Source organism: Elephantulus edwardii, unplaced genomic scaffold (assembly GCF_000299155.1).
Source record: "Elephantulus edwardii isolate Elephantulus edwardi_28Jun2011 unplaced genomic scaffold, EleEdw1.0 scaffold00129, whole genome shotgun sequence".
NCBI classification, from domain to species: Eukaryota; Metazoa; Chordata; class Mammalia; order Macroscelidea; family Macroscelididae; genus Elephantulus; species Elephantulus edwardii.
The window spans coordinates 4,896,174-4,916,835 of record NW_006399879.1 but is presented as its reverse complement, the minus strand read 5'-3'; the positions used below and the strand labels follow the sequence as shown (position 1 = coordinate 4,916,835).

General features: G+C 52.6%; 1 protein-coding gene across 1 annotated transcript in view; it reads left to right on the top strand.

Moving 5' to 3' along the window:
* The window catches only part of POLN (polymerase (DNA directed) nu), a 296,309-nt gene that overhangs the window by 273,040 nt on the left and 2,607 nt on the right, over positions 1 to 20,662 (top strand). The window contains exons 20-24 of the mRNA XM_006893654.1: positions 11,855 to 11,965; positions 13,514 to 13,592; positions 17,830 to 17,897; positions 18,818 to 18,879; positions 19,600 to 19,714. Coding sequence (XP_006893716.1) covers positions 11,855 to 11,965; positions 13,514 to 13,592; positions 17,830 to 17,897; positions 18,818 to 18,879; positions 19,600 to 19,714 — 435 coding nt within the window. The remainder of the gene's footprint in view (positions 1 to 11,854; positions 11,966 to 13,513; positions 13,593 to 17,829; positions 17,898 to 18,817; positions 18,880 to 19,599; positions 19,715 to 20,662) is intronic.

The window sequence follows — 20,662 nt, the reverse complement described above, 5'->3', positions numbered from 1 at the left end:
AGCTCAACATCAAGAAGACAAAAGTTCTCACCACTGGGCCAATTGGCAGCACCATGACAGACGGAGAAGAGATTGAGATTGTTAATGATTTCATCTTGTTCAGCTCCACAGTCAACACTCTTGGCATCAGCAGTCAGGAAATAAAAAGATGGATTGCACTGGGAAAATCTGTGGTCAAGGACCTCTTCAGAGTACTAAGAAACAGTGATGTCGGTCTAGAGTAAGGTGGTCCTGATCCAGGCCATGGTCTTTGTAATTGCATGTTATGCGTCAGAGAGCTGGACAATGACTAAGGATGATAGAATTGATGCCTTTGAGTTGTGGTCCTAAAGAAGAGTCTTGAACATACCATGGTCAGCGAAGAGAACAAATAGGTCTGTCTAGGAGAGAGTAAAACCAAATTTCTCCTTGGAGGCTAGGATTTTGAAACTCTGTCTCACATACTTTGGCCATGTGGCCAGGAGGGATTGGTCCTTGGAGAAGGATGTCATGCTCAGAAGGGTGGAGGGACAGTGCGGGAGAGGAGGACCTTGGAGCAGATGAACTGACACAGTGCCTGAATTAATGAGGATAGGTGTGTCAGAGTCAGTAAGACTGGCTCAGGATAGGACAGGCTCCAGAGCTGTTGCACAGAGAGTCACTCTGAGTCACAGATGACTGGATGGCACATGATGCCACCAGCAAGCAGTATTTTGCTTGCATGTGATCTTAATGATATTGTTTGGTAATTTCTACATTTGGCTAGATCACCTTTCTTGGGAATGGAAACAAATATGAATCTCTTCCAATCAGACAGTCAGCTGTCCTCCAAAGTTCCTGGCATAGACTGGTGAGCTAAGTTTGGGCGTTTTTGTTGAAAAATGTCAGTGTCCCAGTGAGCCCTTATTTTTCACTAGGGTCTACAGCACAGGTTGAACTTCTTCCTCTGTTACAACTGGCTCTCACACACATGGTACTTCCTGAAGTCTGTCTTTGTTGTCCAGTGTGGACTCTTTTGAACTATCTCTCAGTTCATTACATCAGAATTTCCTTTGCCTGCTACTCATTACTTTACAGATGAGTGTTTGCATCCTTGCTTGTTTGTCATTCGCTGTTGGTGGTGCAGCATTTGTCTGTCAGTCTGCTGGACTGGTGTAATGTGTGGGTTGCTGTGATGTTGGGAACTGTCCCACTGATGTATTGAGTGACAGAGAGGTCACCCATTGTGGACAGGTTGCTGTAGGGCTCCTAGAATATGACACAGTAAGAGGCAGGACTGGCCATCCACTTCTGAAACAATAGGCTTCTATGAACAACAGAGAGAGGCAGGTAGCAGTAGTGTCAGAGGTAGGGATGGGATGGCATTCAAATATGAGTAGAAACAGCTACGAACAATTATGAATAATGGGACATGACATGTAGAAACTACGAATATATAGGAAAACTGAAGTTGTAAAAAATTAAATCCATGAAGATTGACATTCTAGACATTAATGAACTAAATGTACTGGAATAGGCCACCTTGAATCAGGCAATCATATAATCTACTGTACCAGGAATAAAAAACTGAGGAGGAATAATGTGATATTCATAATGAAAAAGACAATTTCAAGGTCTATCCTAAAGTACAGTGTTTTGAGTGATAGAATTCTATCTATACAAGGAAGACCTGTTAACATGATGTAAGATGGGCAAGAGCGATGCGGGATGGCCGTATCTGACCCCTTAACACCTTCACAAAGGGAACGGCCCCAGTCAACAACATCAGTAACACAAAACCAAGGCCCATGAGATCAGACATGTCCCCCATGCTCCCATACTTCTTTCACCTCATCTCAACACCAATCGTACTGCTTTTCTTGGGTCCAGAATCCAATGTGATAGCTCACAGACCTCATAGAAACATACTGAGGAGTCAAAAGGTTATAATCCAGATTAATAACAATACAGTCAAGACGGCTTCCAAAATGTGCACGCAGGCACCTCAGCCCCAAGCCTCGTGGCTCCAGGCCATTATTTCTAAGTTCTCAGTCCTGCCAGTGTTGCCTCTCAGCCCCATCTTTGCCCCCCAAGTCTCATCTCACATCATGTCTCCAGTTTGGCCGTGTTTCTGCTGTGGGTATAGCTGGAGTAGGAAGGTCACCCTGCATTCTCTTGTTGTCTCCTCAAGGGCACCAGGAGTTCTGTCAATCTCTCACTCTAGCTTGTACAATTCAGTGGCAAGACCAGCCATTCCCTTTGTAGAGTGTTGAGACTGGCCAATCGCCTTGTGGGCACGCGTAACAGGCCCCATTCATATCTTCCCACCTGTCCACATAGCATCCTCTCTCCTTGATACAATAACTACTTCAGCATAAAACAAACAGTTAACCTTTTGACCAAGAAAGAGAGTTTTGAATGATAAATCTTGGACTCCAACAGGATTTTAACTTAAATACATGCACCAATGACTAAAGCCAAAGAAGAGGAAATTGAGAATTTCTACCAACTTTTACAGTCAGAAACCAATCAAACATGCAATCAAGATGCATTAATGACTATTGGAGACTGGAATGCAAAAGTTGAAAACAATGAGGAAAGAATAGTAGTTGGAAATAATGGACGTGGTGACAGAAATGCGGTATGAAGGCAAATGATTTAATTTTGTACATTCAACGATTTATTCATAGAAAATTCTTTTTTTAAGGTTGTAAATTTTTTTATTGAGATTTTAATGAAAGTTTATAGAGAACTTGGATTTTCATTCATTCATTGTTGCACATTTTCCTCCCTGCCCACCCCTCCCCCCAGTTCACTTTTCTCTTAGAAAAGGGAAGAAAATTCTTTCGTTGTTGTACAGTCGTCCCCCCTCCCAAGTCCACTTTATTATGCAGCTCTTATTCTGGACTCTTGTCATGCCTATAATACCTAATCATATATTCCTTTTAAACAGTTCTCACTCTCATCTGTTCAATGCAGTATACATTATTTATCTCCTCTTTTCTTAGTTTCCCCCCAACCCCGATGTTGGTACTATTTTCTATCAGTGGCATTATGCAGTATTTGTCGTTTTGTGACTGAGATACTTCATTCAGCATAATGTCCTCCAGGGTCACCCATTTTGAATAATATTACGTGAGTTCCTTGTTTTTCAATGCAGCGTAGTATTCCATTGTGTGAATGTACCACAGCTTCTCTATCCATTCGTTTGTAGATGGGCACTTAGGTTGTTTCCAACTCCTTGCTGTTGCGAACAGAGCTGCAATGAACATGGGTGGGCATATAAGAAATTAGTTTTCTTAAGGAGCACAGACCTGGCCCTCACTGCACAGTCAGCACTGGAATCGGATTGACTCCATCTGTAGAAAGAATCGTAGAAGAAGTTCAATACCAGGAGTCAGACCAGGTGCTGACTGTGGACAATTACTCATGTGCAAGTTCATGTGAAAGCTGAAGGTTAAATACAAATCCACAAGAAGCGAAATATGACCTTGAGTCCACTCCACTCAAATTCAAAACTCATCTTTTTTTTATTATTACTAATTTTGATAGACATTTACAGAGGTTTTGGATTTCCGTTCATTCATTGCCGCACTTTTCTCCCTGCCCACCCGCCCCTCCCCACCAGCTTGCCTCCCCCTCCGAAGAGAAAAAGAAAAAAAAATTCCTTCATTAGTGTACAATTCCCACATCTGTTCTCCCACCCCCACCCTGAGTACACTTCTCTATGCAACCTTAATTCTGGATTCCTGTGCTAACCATAATACTCAATCATATATCACCTCTAAACTCATCTTAAGAACAGGTTTGGGGTATTGATCTCCAGTGATCGAAGACCAGAGAAGATGTGGAATGTGATCGAGGATATCATCCAGGAAGCGAGCAAAAGGTCATTATAAAGACAGAGGAGAAAGAAAAAAGCAACATGAATGGTCAGAAGAAACTGAGAACTGCACTAGGATGTTGAGAAGCCAAAACACAAGGAAGAGATGAAGTAAAAGAGCTGGACAGATTTCAGAGGCAGCTCGAGAAGACAAGGCAAAGTATTATAGTGAAATTCGTAAAGAGCTAGAGTTAGAGAATAAAAAGGGAAGAACTCCGCATTTCTCAAGCAGAAAGAACTAAAAACCATGTTCAAGCCTCGAGCTGCAATACTGGAAGATGCCACAGGCAAAATCTTAGATGATCCAGGGAGCATTAAAAGGAGATGCAAGGAGTACGACACTCTCTTAGTCCTGCTAATTAGGCATCTCTCCCACCCCCAGGTCCTCCAGCAAACTTGGGCAAAGGCCCTGGCTCGGGCCCTGCCTCTGTGGGGCAGCAGTCCCAGGCCAGCTCTGGCTCACGTCAGTCTCTGGTTCTCTGTTGTTGCTACTCTCGCTCAGGGCCTGCTTGGACTGTCCTCCAAAGACAGTGCTGCTGTCACTCCTGCTTCGTTTTCTTTCTCTAAACTTGTTCAGTTTAAGTCCACTCAATGCAGGACTGACCAATCCCATCATTAGTATCTACATGCCTTGTTTGCATGTCTCCACCCAAAAGATACTAGCCACCTTGTTCCACATCGTGGCACAGGCCCGGGCAGCCATGTGGTGAAAGTCAAGCAATGGGCTAAGAAAGGTACTTTGACAGTCAGCCGTTGGACCACGCTCACCCAGCTGTCCCTGAGCTTGTTCAGACACATACGGGAGAACACCAGCGGCCACACATGACAGATGTAACTGTGTCCACATTTCATTCCAGGAAACATTACAGGTGTAGCCGACGCCCACACTCACCCTGCCATGTAGCCCAAACACGACCGAGGTGGGTCAGGTAACTCAGAGTGTGTTTTGTTCATGTAACAGGAAGTGGGCAGTCCAGGGCACCAGCAGGCCTGGGCATCTGCCTAATCCAGGCCATTCTGAGCTGCATTTTTCATCTTCTTAGTTGTCAAATGGCGTTTCCACTCTGGAATCACATCTCCATACCAGGCAGGAAAAGGAGACACGTAAGAGCTCTGGTGATCTAGTGGATACAGAGTGGTGCTTCCATCCCAAAGGTGAGCAGTTCAAATCCATCAGCTGCTATGAGAGAAAAACGAGCAGTCTCTTTCCAGGCAGCGACCAGCCTTGAAAATCCACTGGAGGCTCAGCCACACGTCAGTTCCAACTCAGTGGTGATGAGGTGTTTGTTGAGCAGTGTCAGGCATCGTTCCACCAGCTCACTGTGTAAGGAGGACAGATATATAGATGTACATATATCTGCTCTTTAAAAAAGAAGACTCAAGTCGGAGAAGTAAAATTCTCTCTTTAGAGAAGCTGGACCTGTGTAGAAGAATGTGGCATCAAGACTGGAGGGACACTCATCAGTAACTGCATTTTGCAGATGACACAATGTTGCTTACTGAAAGTGCGGAGGATTTGAAGTGCTTGCTTCAGAAGATCAAACACTATGGCTTTCTACATGGATTCCATCTCAACAGCAAAAATACAGAAATCGTCATCACAGGGCTGATAGGCAACATCATCATTGTTGTTGTTGTTATGTGCCATCGAGTTGACTAGGACTCATGAGACACTGTAAACAAAACCCTGAACCCTGCCCTGTCCTGAGCCAATCTCATTGTCTCTAATAGGCCTACCCCCATTGCTGCATTCAATCGATCTCTTCCAGGGGCTTCCCCTCCTGTGCTGACCCTCAGATCCTTCCAAGCATGTCCTTCTCCAAGGACTGGCCTCTTCTAGCAACATGCCCACAGTAGGTGAGGCGAAGTTTCAAAATCCTTGCCTCCAAGGAGCTACCTGGTTTCATCCTCTGTAGGACAGACCAGTTAGTTCTCTTGGCAGTCCTTGGTATGTTTAATGCTCTTCTCCAGCATCACAACTGAAAGGCATCAATTCTTCTATCATCCTTAGTCATTGTCCAGCTATTCATAGAAAGCCTGTGTCAGACACACCTTGGTCTCTAGACTGACATTATTGCTCTTTAGCACTCTGTAGAGGTCCCTGACAACAGACTTTTTCCTAAAGTAGCTCATCTTTTGATTTCTTGCTATTAGTGCCAAGAGTGTTGATTGTGGGTCCAAGCAAGGTGAAATTGTTAACAATCTTAGTCTTTTCTCCATCTATCATGATGCTGCCAATTGGTCTGATGATAAGAATCTTTGTTTTCTTGATGCTGAGATGCAGTCTATATTGAAGACGACAGTCCTTGACCTTCTTCAGTAAGTAGTTCAAGTCCTCCTCAGTGTCAGTAGGCAAGATGGAGTCATCTGCATAGCACAGGTTGTTGATGAGTCTTCCTCCAATCTCTTGGCGGCACATTCTTCCTCATAAAGCCTAGCCCTCAGCGTGAGCTATTCCACATATAAATTGAAAAACGTAGGGAGGAAGGATCCAACTCGATTGCACTCCTTTCTTAATTTCAAACCATGCAATGTTCCCTTGCTCTGTTGGTACAGCAGTCTCCTGGTCTATGTATAGATTTCTCATGGGCACAATCAAGTGTTCTGAGATTCCCAAACTTCTCAATATTAGCCACATATGATCCTTACCGTGAAATGCCATTGCATCGTCAATAAAACACAAGTAGACATCCTTCTGTTATGCCCTGCTTTCAGCCAAGATCCATCTGACATTGGCAGCAGGAGTGGCATCACTTCCTAAACAATGTTCCTCCAGAAACTCTATGAACTTTTGGAAATGATGATAATTATAGAAAGGCTTCAGGTCTTTTGTTCATAGGGTCGCTATGAGTTGTGCTCGACTCAATGACAATCAACAACAATAACAACAGTATTCCTAGTGCCACAGCCTCTCCTAAACCCACTCTGTATTTCTGGAAGTTTTCTGTCAGTGTTCTAGTATATTTTTTTTTTCAATCTTTCACAAGATTTTACTTGGATGTGATATTGTTTGATAGTTTCCATTCTCTTTTTTGTTCACCTTTTCAGGGCATAGGAATAAATACTAATCTCCCCGTCTATTGGCCAGGTAACTGTCATCTGATTTCTTGGCACAGCCTGGTGAGCATGTCGAGGGCAACATCTACTTGTTGACATGTGTCAGTTGGTATTCCATCAGTTCCTGGAGCCTTTTGTCCCCCAATTCCTTCAGAGCAGCTTTATTACCGCGGCTGCTTCATCATATGCTACTTCATGAAGCGGTTCTGTGTCAGCCAGTCCTTTCTGGCACAGAGACTCTGCGTACTCCTTCCATCTCCTTTTGATGCTTCCTGGATCCTTCCCTGTTCTGCCCACAGCACCTGCAAGGAATGCAACTCGAGGCTTGAGTCTGATCTTCAGTTCTTTCCGCTTGAGAAATGCTGAGCAAGTTCTTCTCTTTTGACTTTCTGACTCAAGTTCTTTGCACATTTTGTTATAATATTTTGCTTTATCTTCCTGGTTGAAGTTGTCATTTCATTTTACTTGCATCGACAGGCTTTGGTAGCAGCAGTCATGAAAAGCAAAAGATGTGTTGCATTTGAAAAATCTTCTGTCAGAGGAAGAGGAACTCTGGTGGCCTAGTGGCAAAAAGCTGCACTGCAATCCCAGAGGCACATGGTTCAAAACACCACTTTGCCGGAGAAGGCAGGCCAGTCTCCTCCTGTACCAGTCAGATGTGATTTGACGGTACACACACAAAAAGTAATAAAATTTTTTAAAAAAACAAAACACACCAAACATACAACTTGAAGCTTGAGTTTGTTTAAAGAAAAAAAAATCTTCTGTCAGAGACTTCTTTGAAATGCTAAAGACCAAAGATGTCATTTTAGAGACATCCTGATGCAAGCATGGTCTTTTCAGTGGCTTTGTTTGCATCTGAAAGTTGAATACTGAAGAGTGAAGAAACGATGCCTTTGAACTGTGATGCCGGCAAAGAGCACGGAGTATCCCATGGACACCAACAGCCAGGCGGCCCGGGCCTGGGGAAGGGGCACCCACCTCGGAGGCATGTCACATATCCGGGCGTGTGGTCAGGAAGGCCAGTCCTCGGGAAAAGGGCAAGACAGAGAGTCAGAGGAGAGGAGATGGTCTGCCCTGATGACGTTGGCAGTGGGGTTGAGCATGGCGGAGATGGGAGGGTGGTGCGGGATAGCACAGGGTGCCGGTCTGTGGTTCGTAGGGTCGCTGTGAGTTGTAGTGGACTCGACGGCCCCTCATAACGACAGAGGCGCACTCCAGCGTAGGTGACACTCCACAGGAATGATCACGGTAATGGCTGGAGAGAAGGAAGCGGAACCGTTCCCAGAGATCACAGAGGAACAGCAAACACTTGACATCTGAACATCCAGACTGGACATCGGAGACGCTCGGTCGTATCTAACTCGCCCCAGAGAGATACTCAGAGGACCTAACAACCGATTAAAGCCTGCTGTGGTCCAGCCTAGGTAGCCTAAAAGGTGTCCGCAAAAGATGAGGCTGACTTGCAAGTGACCAAATAGCCCTTAAAGGAAGTTACCAAAATCAAGCACTTGCCACCTTTAAATTGGCAATCTCCAGCGTCCAGTCAAAACTGACTAGACACGCAAAGAAGCAGAAAATGAAAAGTCCTCAGGCAGCAGAACAGACCGTCCTTGTCCTTTCTGGAGCTGCTGCTGTCGCTGTCGTCAGGTTGGTTCCTCCCCGCCATGCCCCTCCCCACCCCCCTGCAGGCACTGCTGCCTTCGCATCCATCGGTGCCCACACTGTGTCCGTCCAGCTTGGTGAAGACACTCCTTCTTCATCCTGTAATTCAAGCCTCGAGTTGCTATCCTTGAGGATGCTGTGGGCACAACAATGAGTGACCCAGGAAGCATCAAAAGAAGATGGAAGGAGTACACAAGAGTCACTGTGCCAGAAAGAATTGGTGACGCAGAAGAATCTCGAGAAACAACTTATGTTCACGAGGCAGTGGTGGTGAAGGAGGAGTTCCCAGCTGCTCTGAAGGAGCTGACAAAGAAACAAGGCCCCAGGAATTGACGGCATAACAGTTGACATATTTCGATGAACAAGTGATGCCCTGGATGTGCTCACCACGTTGCACCAAGAAATCTGGAGGACAACTGACTGGAAGAGTTTCATAGTTATTCCCATTGCAAAAAGAAGGTGACCCAACAGAGTGTGGAAATTATCAACCAATGTCACTAATATCACATGCAAGCAAATTCTACTGAAGATTATCCAAAAATGACTGAAACCAGACATCAGTAGAGAACCACCAGAAAGACAAGCTGGGATTAGAAGAGGTTGTGGCTCGAGGGACATCATAGCCTATCAGAGGGAGCTTGGCTGAAAGCAGAGAGCACCAGAGGAATGTCTACCTGTGTTTCATTGACTATGCAAAAGTGTTTGTGTGGACCACAACAAACTGTGGCTAACATGGAGAAGAATGGGAATCCAGAACCCTTGATTGTGCTCATGTGAAACCTGTACTTGGACTAGGAAGCAGTTTTAAGAACAGAGCACTACGTGGTTCAAAATCAAGAAAGGATTGTGTCACAGATACATTCTGTCTTCCTACCTTTTCAGTCTATATGTAGAACAGATCATTTGAGAGGCTGGACTTTATGAAGAGGAATGTAGCCTCAGCATTGGAGGAAGATTCATCAACAACCTGCGTTATGTAGATGACACAACCTTGTTTGCCGAAAACTGGGAGGATCTGAAGTATTTGCTGCAGAAGGTCAAGGACTGCAGTCTTCAATATGGATTGAAGCTCAACAGCAAAAAGACAAAGATTCTCACCACCGGGCCAATTGGCAGCACCGTGATAGATGAGAAGAGAGTGAGATTGTTAACAATTTCAGCTTGCTCAGTTCCACAGTTAACACTCTTGGCACCAGCAGTCAGGGAATCAACAGACAAGTTGCCTTAGGAAAATCCTCTGTCAGGGACTTCTCTAAAGTGCTAAGGAGCAATGATGTCAGTCTGGAGACTAAGATGCACTTGATTAAGGTCATAGTCTTCACAGTAACTTGCTCTGCATCGGAGAGTTAGACAATGGCCAAAGATAACACGAATAATTGATGCTTTTGAGTGGGGTGCTGGAGAAGAGTCTTAAACATGAACTGTCAAGAGACCAAACAGGTTTGTCCTGGGGGGGGGTGAAACCAAACTGCTCCTTGGAGGCAAGGATTTTGAAGCTCTGTCTCACATGATTTGGGCATGTTGCCAGGAAGGACCAGTGCTTGGAGAAAGACATCATGCTATGAAGGGTGGAGGGACAGCGCAAGAGAGGAAGACCCCAGATGAGCTGGACTGACACAATAACAGGAGTAATGAGGGTGGGTGTGTCGGAGACAGTGAGATTGGCACAGCATAGAGCAGGGTTGAGAGCTACTGTGCATAGGGTCATATGAGTCACAGTCCACTCCAGGGACATAACAACAAAGACACTTTCCTAAGCGTGATGACCTTCTCCGGGGATCGGTCCCTCCTGACAGTGTGTCCAGCGTGTGTGAGACAAAGCCTCAGCGTCCTCAGCTGGGCCTCCACGTAGCTCTGGCCATTGCTCTGACCGGCCGCTGTCTGTTCACTGTTCTGCACCAGAATCCCTCTCCGACCTCATTGATCTTTAACACTTCACAGAGGCTTTTTTTTACTTTGTCTTTTTCTCCATTTGGTTTCTTGGCTCTTGTCTCCTTGGGCATTGGCTGTGGAAACAGGGACAATGAGATCCTTAACAACTTCCGTATTCTCTCCGTTTACTACACTGTGACTTCCTGTCCGCGGGTGAAGGTTTCCCCTTCTTTATCTTGAGGTGTAATCCACACCCGAGCTAGTCTTTGAACTTCTCCATTGAAAATCTCCCATCTTCTGTCTCAGCAAGCAAGAGTGCGTCATCGGCACTGCAGATTGTTACGGGGTCTTCCGCCAAGCCTGGTAGTGCACCCTTCTTCATATAATCTGTCTTCTCCTGTACCAGTCAGATGTGATTTGACAGTACACACACACAAAATAATAAAAAATTTAAAAAAAAAATCTGTCTTCTCAACCCAGAGATTCTGTAAGTACGGTGAAAGGTCACAACCCGGATGCACGTCTTTCTTTTCTGCCACTTGCTCCTGGTTGGTTTGCTAGATGCCCTCAGGTGTCTGTGACGCACAGTGACCCTGTGTTCAACTGCAAAACCCTCCCCAGCCTGCCTGATCCTACCCCTTAGCCAAGTACACATAGTAGGTACCCAATATGTTGTCCGTTTTCTAATAATTCCTGTGGTAAATCCTTCCAGTCCTTTGACACAGAGAATCTCCAGAGGCTTCAGGTCTTACTGGTCAGGAAGGTGTTCAACCAGGGCTGCTCATCTGTGTTCATTTCTGTAGAGACCCAAGGAGGGAGTGAGCTTGGGCCCCTCCAACCCAGATCACCCTGATGTGCAGGGAGGTGGGTCCCCACCCTCGTCGGTGGGGATCCCTGTGTCTCTGCCACGCCAGCTGCCGCACGGCACAGAATCTGTATTCCCAGTTCCACCCGTGACAATGTCTACAGCGTCCTGAGCAACCTGGGTCTCTGTTCATCTGCCAGAGTAAAGACTGGGCGTTAAACCCTGCCAGCTGACCATTTGCACAAAGGCCCCGAGGTCTACTTCTGCTGTGTTTACAGCACAGAACCCCTCAGAGATTCTGCTGTGTCACACGGGTGTCCACAGCTCAGAATTGATGGCAGTAGGTCTCGGGGTTTGGAGGGTTTACGCCCTCTGTCATTCTCAGCTCAGACAGCTGGTGGAGGAGAGGGCAGAGGCTGCCAGAAGGCAGGCAGAGGCCGGCCCAGGGCACTACCCATGAACAGGAGACCCCACAGACCCTCGGGCCAGCCCTGCGGTGGGAGCGATCTACCCAAGCCTCTGAGCAGCACCCAAGGGAAGCCAGTCCCCACGACACACGTCCCCCTCCTCCAGGGCGCTGGCCCTCACTTCGCTTCTCCTTCGTGTAACCACAGGGTATGTCGCGTCCATCATGGGCAGGAGGAGACCCCTGCCAAGGATCCACGCAAAGAACCAGCAGCTCCGGGCACAAGCCGAGCGTCAAGCCGTGAACTTCGTGGTTCAAGGTACCAGAAGCCCCTTCCAGGCCAGGAGACACGGCTGCGGCTTGCTGCCCCTGCACCTTCCCCGCAGGCCTGTGTCCCTTTTCTTATCCTGTTTCCAGAAGCTTCAGGGCTGGGCTGAGCCGCTGGGTGACTGATGAGAGCAGTGTCTGGGTGGACACTGGCTGTTAACTGACGAGCTGGCTGGTCACACGCACCCACGGGCACCTTGGAAGAAAGGCCACTGCACACCCCATGGGCCCAGCTGTGCTAGGAGGCAGGTGCCTGTGGGTCACAGCCGGCTCCGTGAGGCGGTCTGTGTGGTCCCCTGGCTCGATGTGGACCTCCAGACAGCTGCCCTGGGCCCGGCTACCACCCTGGCCATCACGGTAACAGGCGTCCGTGGCCTGGCCGGTGGGAAGGGCCTTGTGCCCGGTGGTCCTTGCATTCATGGTGGTGATGCAGCATCCTGTGCCGACACACGGAGGGCGAGGCCTCAGGAGTGTAGCTGCACAAGTGCAGACCTCACACTCATCCCAGGAAACCCCCTCACCCACACTGCTACCAGTGCTGGACCTCCAGAGTGGGGCGTGAGAGAGGCCAGGGCAGCAGGGCCACACATGCCCCAAGGCAGCCCCCGGGCCCCACCCCGCGGTGTGCTGTGTGAGAGTGTGGGCAGACCTGTGGGCTTGGCGGGGTATCACCCTGCCATCAAGAGTTACCATACGGCAGGGAGGCTTTCCAGACACAACTGAGGCTCGGCTGACCGAGTTTATCAGGAGAGAAGTGATCCTGGGTGGGCCTGATCTAATCAGGTTTTGAGGTCGGGACCAGAGCTGAAGCAGCAACAGAGACCCCCCTCTTGACCCTGCGGGGGCCAACAGCCTGCAGGGAGAGGGCCTGTGGGGAGGGCCCGCCGGAGGCCTCTTGGAGCTGGGAGGGCACAGCCAGGAGCAACTGAGTAAACAAGGACCTTGGTCATTCGGCCACAGTGACTGCCACAATCCTGCCAGCAACCTGGGGACACTTAGAAAAGGGTCTTCTCCTCATGGTTCCTAATAAGAATTCAGTCAGCCATTACCCTAAACTCAGCCTCGCATGGACCAAACCATGGGCCAGCGAGTGTACCGGACTCCCAACCACAGCAGCTCCAGGAAGGGCGTGTGGGCTTCCAGGCCACATGTGAACCAGTCTGGAATGTTGGATGGACCCCACTGCTCACCAGGCCCCTCCACTGGCCAACCTCCTCTGCTGGCTGGACCCCTCCACTGGCCGGGACACCCCCCCTCCACTGACCAGGCCCCTCCCCTGGCCAAGCCCCTCCCCTGGCCAGACCCCACCACTGGCAGGACCTCACTGCTGGCCAGGCCCCTCTACTAGCTGGGCCCCTCCCTCTGCTGTCAGGGTCCTTCCACTGGCCGAGCTGAGTGAGGCAGGCCAGACCCCTCTGCTGGTTGGTCCCCCCCTCTGGCAGGGTCTCTTCACTGGCAGGGCAGGTGAGGCAGGCCAAGTGGGCCCTGACTGCAGGCCCCAGCCTCGCCCTGTTCACACACATCCTTCCTCACCCCACAGGCTCGGCTGCTGACCTCTGCAAGCTGGCCATGATCCACATCTTCGCTGTGGTGGCCTCTTCCCCGACCCTGACAGCCAGGTCAGTGCACAGCATGCTCGGCCACCCGCCCTGTCCAGGGCTTGGGGGTCAGTGCGGGTTCTGGGGGCCCTGTCCTGGCTGCCCCTGTCATGTCCACTGTCCCATCTGCAGCATCTTGTTCTAAGTGCCCAGGGCCAGCACTGTGACTCTTCAAGGCGGGCCTCCTGCCCAGCAGTCTAGGACACAGTTCCTTTCAAAGCGCAGTCTCCTGTGGCCAGGGGCTTGTGCGCTGCGTAGTGACCATTGCCCTGCGTGGTCACCGTGATTCGCTCTGCTGAGAGACGCAGGGAAGGCTACGGGCGGGGGTGGGAGGTGATGCCAGCTGAGCTCATGTCGCTGCCTGCACACAGGACCCTCGGCAGCCCCAGGACCAGCTGGCCGCCCTGTGCCATAAGGTGGTGCCGGGGTTGGACAGTACCACTCACTGGGCATCGAGGTCCTGAGTCTGAGGAGTCTGAGGACGTCAGGCCAGAGCAGGGGACACAGAGTCCCCAAGTGAAAAGGGGAGGCAGGGAGATGGCTGAAGAGGGGAGAGAGGTGGGCTCCTGGGAGGAGATGGAGGCATCCCCGAGTGGGAAGGAAAGCTGAGGAGCCTTCAAGGGTGGAGGGAGCAGGGGCACACCAACCCCCAGAGGAAAAGGGAAGAGGCTGCGAGCACAGGGCAGCTCGGCTGAGTTCACAGGCCCCCTGCCAGTCCCTCCCTTAGAGCTGGCTGCTGGCTGCACGTCAGGCCCACGGGGAGCAGACAGACCCCTGGCCTCCAGCGCCGTCCCCTGCAGGCTGGCTGGCGCTATGCCCGCACCACAGGTGAGAAACAGCAGGGAGAGTGCGTGTCAGCAGCTGGCAAGAGCCCAGAGCGAGAGCCCGGCCTCTCCCACCACCTGGCTATGCAGCAGGACCCAGAAGTGCCCCACGTGCCGGCCCAGAGTGGGCACTGTGAGGACCCAGGGCTCCCTCTGCCCCTCCAAGATGAGGGGAGATCCATGCTGGGAGGTGGGCAGAGGCCCTGCCCCTTAGGGCAGAAACATGCAAGCCTGCGGAGGCCAGCCGTGTCCCTGTGGAGAGCCGTCCACGGATGCTGCTCCCAGGTCCACATGACACTGAGCTGGGGTCTGCATGTCCAGCCCATCTGGAATAGCAGGGGCAAGGTGACCCTGGGGAGGGCACACAGTGACTAGACCAGTCCAGGGGACACAGGGTCTGAGCAGAGGTGGACACTGTGTGCAGGACCTGACAGGGCTGGCACAGGGGTTATGAGGACTGAGGAAGGTCGACAGGGAGGTGAGGAACACAGCACTGGTAAACCCCAGGACAAGGCTGGGACAGCACAGGTCTTTGGCCATCCCTTGGTGCTCAGCCCACCTTGTGGGCACGGAGATTGTGTGGACAGACGGCAAAGGGGGCTGTGCTCCCTATATGCAAGACAACTAAGGTGACCAGTTAGGAGAGCAGGTTAGGTGGGGCCCGGCGGGGTTCAGGGTCACTCAGAGGGGCTGTCAGCTCAGCGTGCTGGTTCAATGCTCCTCAGCTCTGAGCTGGATGCCAGTGCTCCGGCCTCTGTTCGTCCACACACACCGTGAGTCCAGGGCTGTGCCCCCTGGACGCCTGGACTGTGGAAGGAGACAGCCGTCAGGGGTGCCGTGAGCATGACCGGCAGGGACCTGACAGTGCCATGCACCTGACTGGGCTCTACAGAAGGGCTCAGGGCAGTGTCCAGGAAGGGTGGTCATCAGAGGACAACTCCATCAGCATCACGAGGTCCACTAGGGAAAGGTCAGGGACGAACCCTAATCCCAGGCAGGACCCCGGAGTAGAGACACCGGCAGGATGCCAGGCCACACCCACCTTCCATATTGAGAGTGACCCCTCCCAGATGGTAGCTGAGATGAGGTAGAGGGCACCGGCAGGTGGCATGAAACAGGGTGCTTCTGGAATGCTCCACCCTAAGGATGAACCCCTCATGCATCGACCTCTGTGGAGGTCAGTAGGTGACCTCACCAGCAGCCTCTCCTCTGGGGGAGGGGCTCCAATACCCCTGGACTCCTGGGTTCCCCTTGGGGCCATCCTCCTGCACTTGTGTCCTGTGGCCCACTTTCCGGTCAGGGGTGGGCTGTGTCCCCGCTGTGAGCGTGATGTGTTGGTGACTCGGAACTATTCTTGGATCTCCTCACGGCAGCCGCTCCGAATCTCACAGTGTGAGAATCAGGAAGTGTGAAGACTGTTCCTGCTAAATCAGGCAGAGTTACAAGTGCCCGTTTGAAAACTCATCACCTTGGAGCCAAAAATTCCTCCAGAAGTTGGAAGTTTGAGAAGGTGAAGACTCCACCAGTCAGCGGCCACGGGCAGGGCCATGGCCTTGGCCAGAGGCTGATGGCCAGTAGAAGCTTGGCCCTGATGGTCATTTGCATTTCACTTTCCCTTGAGGAGAAGCCTGGATCAAAGTTCTCCTGGTGTGCCCCTCTTTGTGCCATGAATGAGATGTTGTTTTGGCCATCACAACACCTTCCAGAAGAATAGAAAAGCAGTGATGGCCACCCTGCTGCCAGCCCCTTAAGTCACCTTCCTGGAAGATGAGCAGGTAGCCTAACGGGGTTCCCCTGCCTGCAAGGGGCCCCGAAAAGTGCCCTCTCTCCACCGCACCCAACAATCAAGGACTTGACCTGATGGCCTAAGGGAAGAACCATCGGTCTCTGCTGCTGGGCCTCTGCCATCAATTCCAGATCCCCGTCTCCTGCGGTAGCATGGCGACAGCTGTCATCACCATGGTGTGGTTTTAGGCACCAGGCTGGACAGCTCTGTCCCCCTTCTCTGTGGCTTTGGGGCCCTCTACACTGGCTGGAGCAGTCAGAGTGGATGCTGTACTCTTCCTACTTTCCCACCTGTGGGAAAAGCAGCGGGAGTGCCCAGAGGTGGGGCACCCAGGGGTCAGATGGCATCACGCAAGCACAGGACACATGGATTCATCTCTCCTGCCTGCTGGCCTCCTCCTGGGCTCCAGGCTCTGGTGACCAATGAGAAGCCACACCACATGTCCCCCCAAGTGGGCCTAGGATCACCACTGTGACAGACCTCAGCCACCACGGGGGTCACATCACTGCCCCAGCCCAGACACTGGCCAGGACCCGCCTCCCAGGAAGCCTGTGCATGGGATGCGCTGCCCCTCGGCCTGCAAGCGGCTAGGGCTGGCCAACCGGAAGCTTGAAGAGCCAGTGGCCTGGCTGTGCTGGCATCCGTCTCCTGCCCCGCACACACTGACTGCCTGTCAGGAGGTCCCTCAGCACGTGGGTGGGCATCTCAATGTCCCCACCCCACATATGCCCACATGTCCCTCTCCAGGATTCCATAGGCTCAGCTAGGGACTGCTTGAGAACCAGCCCCCTGCCCAGGATGCCCAGGGAGCAGGGGCCAGGACCAGCAGCCCAGAGTGATGGCCACAAGGTCAGAAACTCAGCCACCACCACGTGGTCCAGCTTCAGGGAGCCTGTATCACTGGGCTGACCCTGAGGGCAGAGCTCAGTGTGGACACAGAGCCCTGAAGGAGCAAGGCGGAGGGTGGCCCCAGGGGCCAGGCAAGCAGGGAGCATGTGCCCAGACACTCAACTGACCAGGGCTGCGAGGCTGTCCCTCAGGCTGGCTCCAGCCAAGGCTGGCTGCGGGAAAGGCACCACATGGCAGGTGTACATGCGGAGAAGTGCCCAGCACCGGCCTAGCCAGGCCACCCACATATCCCCTGGGGGCCATGGGGACTTAGGGGCAGTTTTTACCCTCTAGATTTTTGTGGGCTTCCCAAATGTATTAAATGAGCATCTACTTGATTGATTTACAAAGGACACCTTAAAAATTCCCTCCCTTCCATTGGGCTCCCCTCAACTGGTCTTCAACATGTGGCTCCCCCACCTTGCTTCCTGGGGCCTCCCCACAGAGCCCTCCTCTTCCTCTCTGCCCTCCCACCAGGCCCTTGCAGACCAAGGGGAGCCTCTTCTGCCCATGCTGACTACCCAGGGCTCATGGCCACAGCCTGCAGAGTGGCCTGTCCATAGCATCCTCGTCACCTCTCACTTGACCAGGACCTGTGTCCTCCTTTGTCCTTGGGCCACTCTCTGGATCCCTGCTCCACAAGACAGTCGTGTGGCCCAGGCCAGCCATGTCCACAGGCTGAGCAGAGATGAGCACAATCTCCAGACTCTATACCAGGATCTGCGATGCCCACAGGTGCCCCATCCTGCCTGTCTTTCAGGTTGGTGGCCCAGATTCATGATGAGCTCCTATTTGAGGTGGAAGACTCCCAGGTCCCCGAGTTTGCAGGTGAGTCCAGAGCCACTTCTGCTCGGTGACCAAAGAGGTGGCACATGGTGTGCTGAGGGCGATGCTGAGGGCAGTGCAGGCAGGCTGTGTCCTACAGGGTCTTCCGGCTGCAGGGGCTGAGGAGAGGGACCTGGACAGGCATAGCCACCATCCCTGGCTCTCCTAGCAGGCCCTGGAAAGTGCATACGGCAGCACATTTGAAGACAGTGACCCAGACACAGATCTGTCCTGGTGACCCCTGGGCTGCAGGTCACATGCTCAGTTGTTCCCCACAGCCCATGCAGATCTCTTCACAGCAGTTCAACTAGAGATAGCTTCCCCAGAAGACAGGGCACAGGGATGGCAGGGCCATGGACAGGACACTCCCTGCAGGGCAGCCAAGGCCAGCTAGGCTGAAGTCTCTGCAGCATCCAGAACCAGGGACTCCTGGCCAGGCGGATGATTACAAGGAACACAGGGCTGTCCCCAGCCCCCACTGCCCCGGCCACGGTCATTTAGGCTGACTCGACTCATGCCATCAGCACTGGGAGGACCCCTGCCATCCCGGTCCCACCATCACTCCTTCCACAGGAAAATCTGCAGACACCCGGCAGCTTCCCAGGCCCTGCCGGTGGGGAGTCGACCAGGGCCAGAAGATTGGGGGGTATGAAAGGGGTGAGAGACTGTCAGGAGTGAGGGAGGTGAGGAGGTGTGGGAGGGGCAGGGTCTCGCAGGGTCTGGGAGGCTGTCCCAGACAGTGGACAGGCCAGTAGTAGCTGGGGTCAGCCTAGGACAGGCCAGAGCTACATGTGGGGTGGCCACGGGACACCAGGGAAGAACATGGGGCCCTGAGCAGAGTTAGCATGTGCGTCATCTGACGGCCAAGGTGCGGCCAGCAGCCACTGCCCCTGACATGGTCACTCCACCTCTCTGTCCCCCAGCTCTCGTGAGGGCCACCATGGAGTCCCTGCAGCACATCCAGACCCTGGAACTGCAGCTGCAGGTGAGGGATTGCACAGAATCTCAGAGTCACCCAGCTCGGCTCCCATAGCCAGAGCTCCCCAGGTGGGGGTGAGGAGGGAGACTGCTCACGGGTCAGGGGGCACAGAAGAAGGCAAGACCAACCTTGCACCCCAGAACTGCTGCCCAGACCCACCACTCCCCAATCCTTCCTCCCGTGAAGGAATGAAGGGCCTGGGAAGGAGAGACCACAGGGGGTGGGTATGGCTTCACCCACCAGGCAGGATTCTCCATCCTGGGTCAGCCCACCCTGGCCAGCACCCCTTCCTTTAAGTCTTCCACTTAGGGGGCTTGGTAGAAGATGTTGCCCCACGAACACCTGCCCTCCCACATGTGCCTGGCCCAGGTTCCTGTGCCCAGCACCCGCTGGTCATCACTGCTTAGCACCCCGGACCCTCAGAGGCAGTCCAGGGGAGAGGGACAAGGCATCTTTTGGGCACAGGCTGCAGGCCTGCCCTCTGGCACAGAACCCTGGCAGGAGGGGCTGTCCACAGGTCTCAAGACAGGGTGGATGTGGTGAGCACATTTGTCCCTGGGCAAGTATGTCCCTGGGTGCATGTGTGTGTCACATACGTGTACACCATGTGTGCATGGTGTCAGAGTGTGCGTGTGCACACGCGCACGTCTGCCCTGGCTGCTGGGCCATAGATATGTGGGTCTCCGGGACCCAGGTCTCAGCCACTCAACTCTGACCACCCCGCAGGTGCCCCTGAGGGTGAACCTGAGTGTGGGCCACACGTGGGGCTGCCTGGCCCCCCTGCAGGAGGCCTTGGGCCCAGCCCAGCCACCCCCACAGTGCTCTGAGCCTCCAGGCAACGGTCCGACCAGCTGGGGCAGTGCTGGGCAAGGGCCCAGGCATGACGTGCCTTCATTTCCCCGGAGACGCGGGCGGCAGGGGGAGGCGAGAACTGGTTTCCCCCGCCGCCCGGAGCAGCTTTTCCAAGGTCACAGAGAACTGCCCCACGTGTTGCCCAACCTGGAGCCGGTGGTACAGCCACGCTAGGCTGTCTGTGTGGCCTGTCTGTCCCTGGCCACGTTTACCCCTCAGGTGACCTGTGTCTGTGGCCATGCTGACCCCTTGGGCAGCCTGTCTCTGAGATGCTGACCCTCGGGTGACCTGTGGCGACGTTAGCCCTGTGGGTGGCCTGCGTCACCCAGTAAAGCTTTGACACAAATTGTCCTGTCTGAATGGCTTCTTTACAAGGCTCGGCCACTGGGGTAGCAGCGAGGTCAGCATCACAGGTCCAGCCTGGGACCTGTGGGGAGAGGTCACTCTTGCTCCCAGCCCTCCAGGGCCCAGGAACTGTACCCCCCACCCCGTCTAGCCGTGTGCTCCCCTTGCTGCCTGTCAGTGGGACTCCAGGGGCCAGCCAAGTGTCCGTGTGGCACAGATGGTGGGCATGATAGCTGCATCCGGTGGACACACTATCACTTGTTTTTTATTAAAATGCTGTTTGAGGCACCACCTCCTGTATGCATGCTGTCTTCCCGGGTGTCCGGCTCATTCCACTGATTGTGTTGGGGGCCTTGCTGTGGTGTTCTGGGGGGATCAGAAGCTCCCCCAGCCTATCACTTTTCAACATACCTCGAGCAGAGCAGGTGTGTGCCAAGCACTGGCCTGGGGCGGAGGACAGTGCAGCCCAGAGCCAGCTATCCTGAGGCACCTTGCTCCCCTAAAGCTGGGGGAAGTGATGGCTACTGGGCGTGGGTCTCACTGGGGATCACTCTTACTGGGTGCTGGAGCCCACTTCACATGCAGGGTTCTG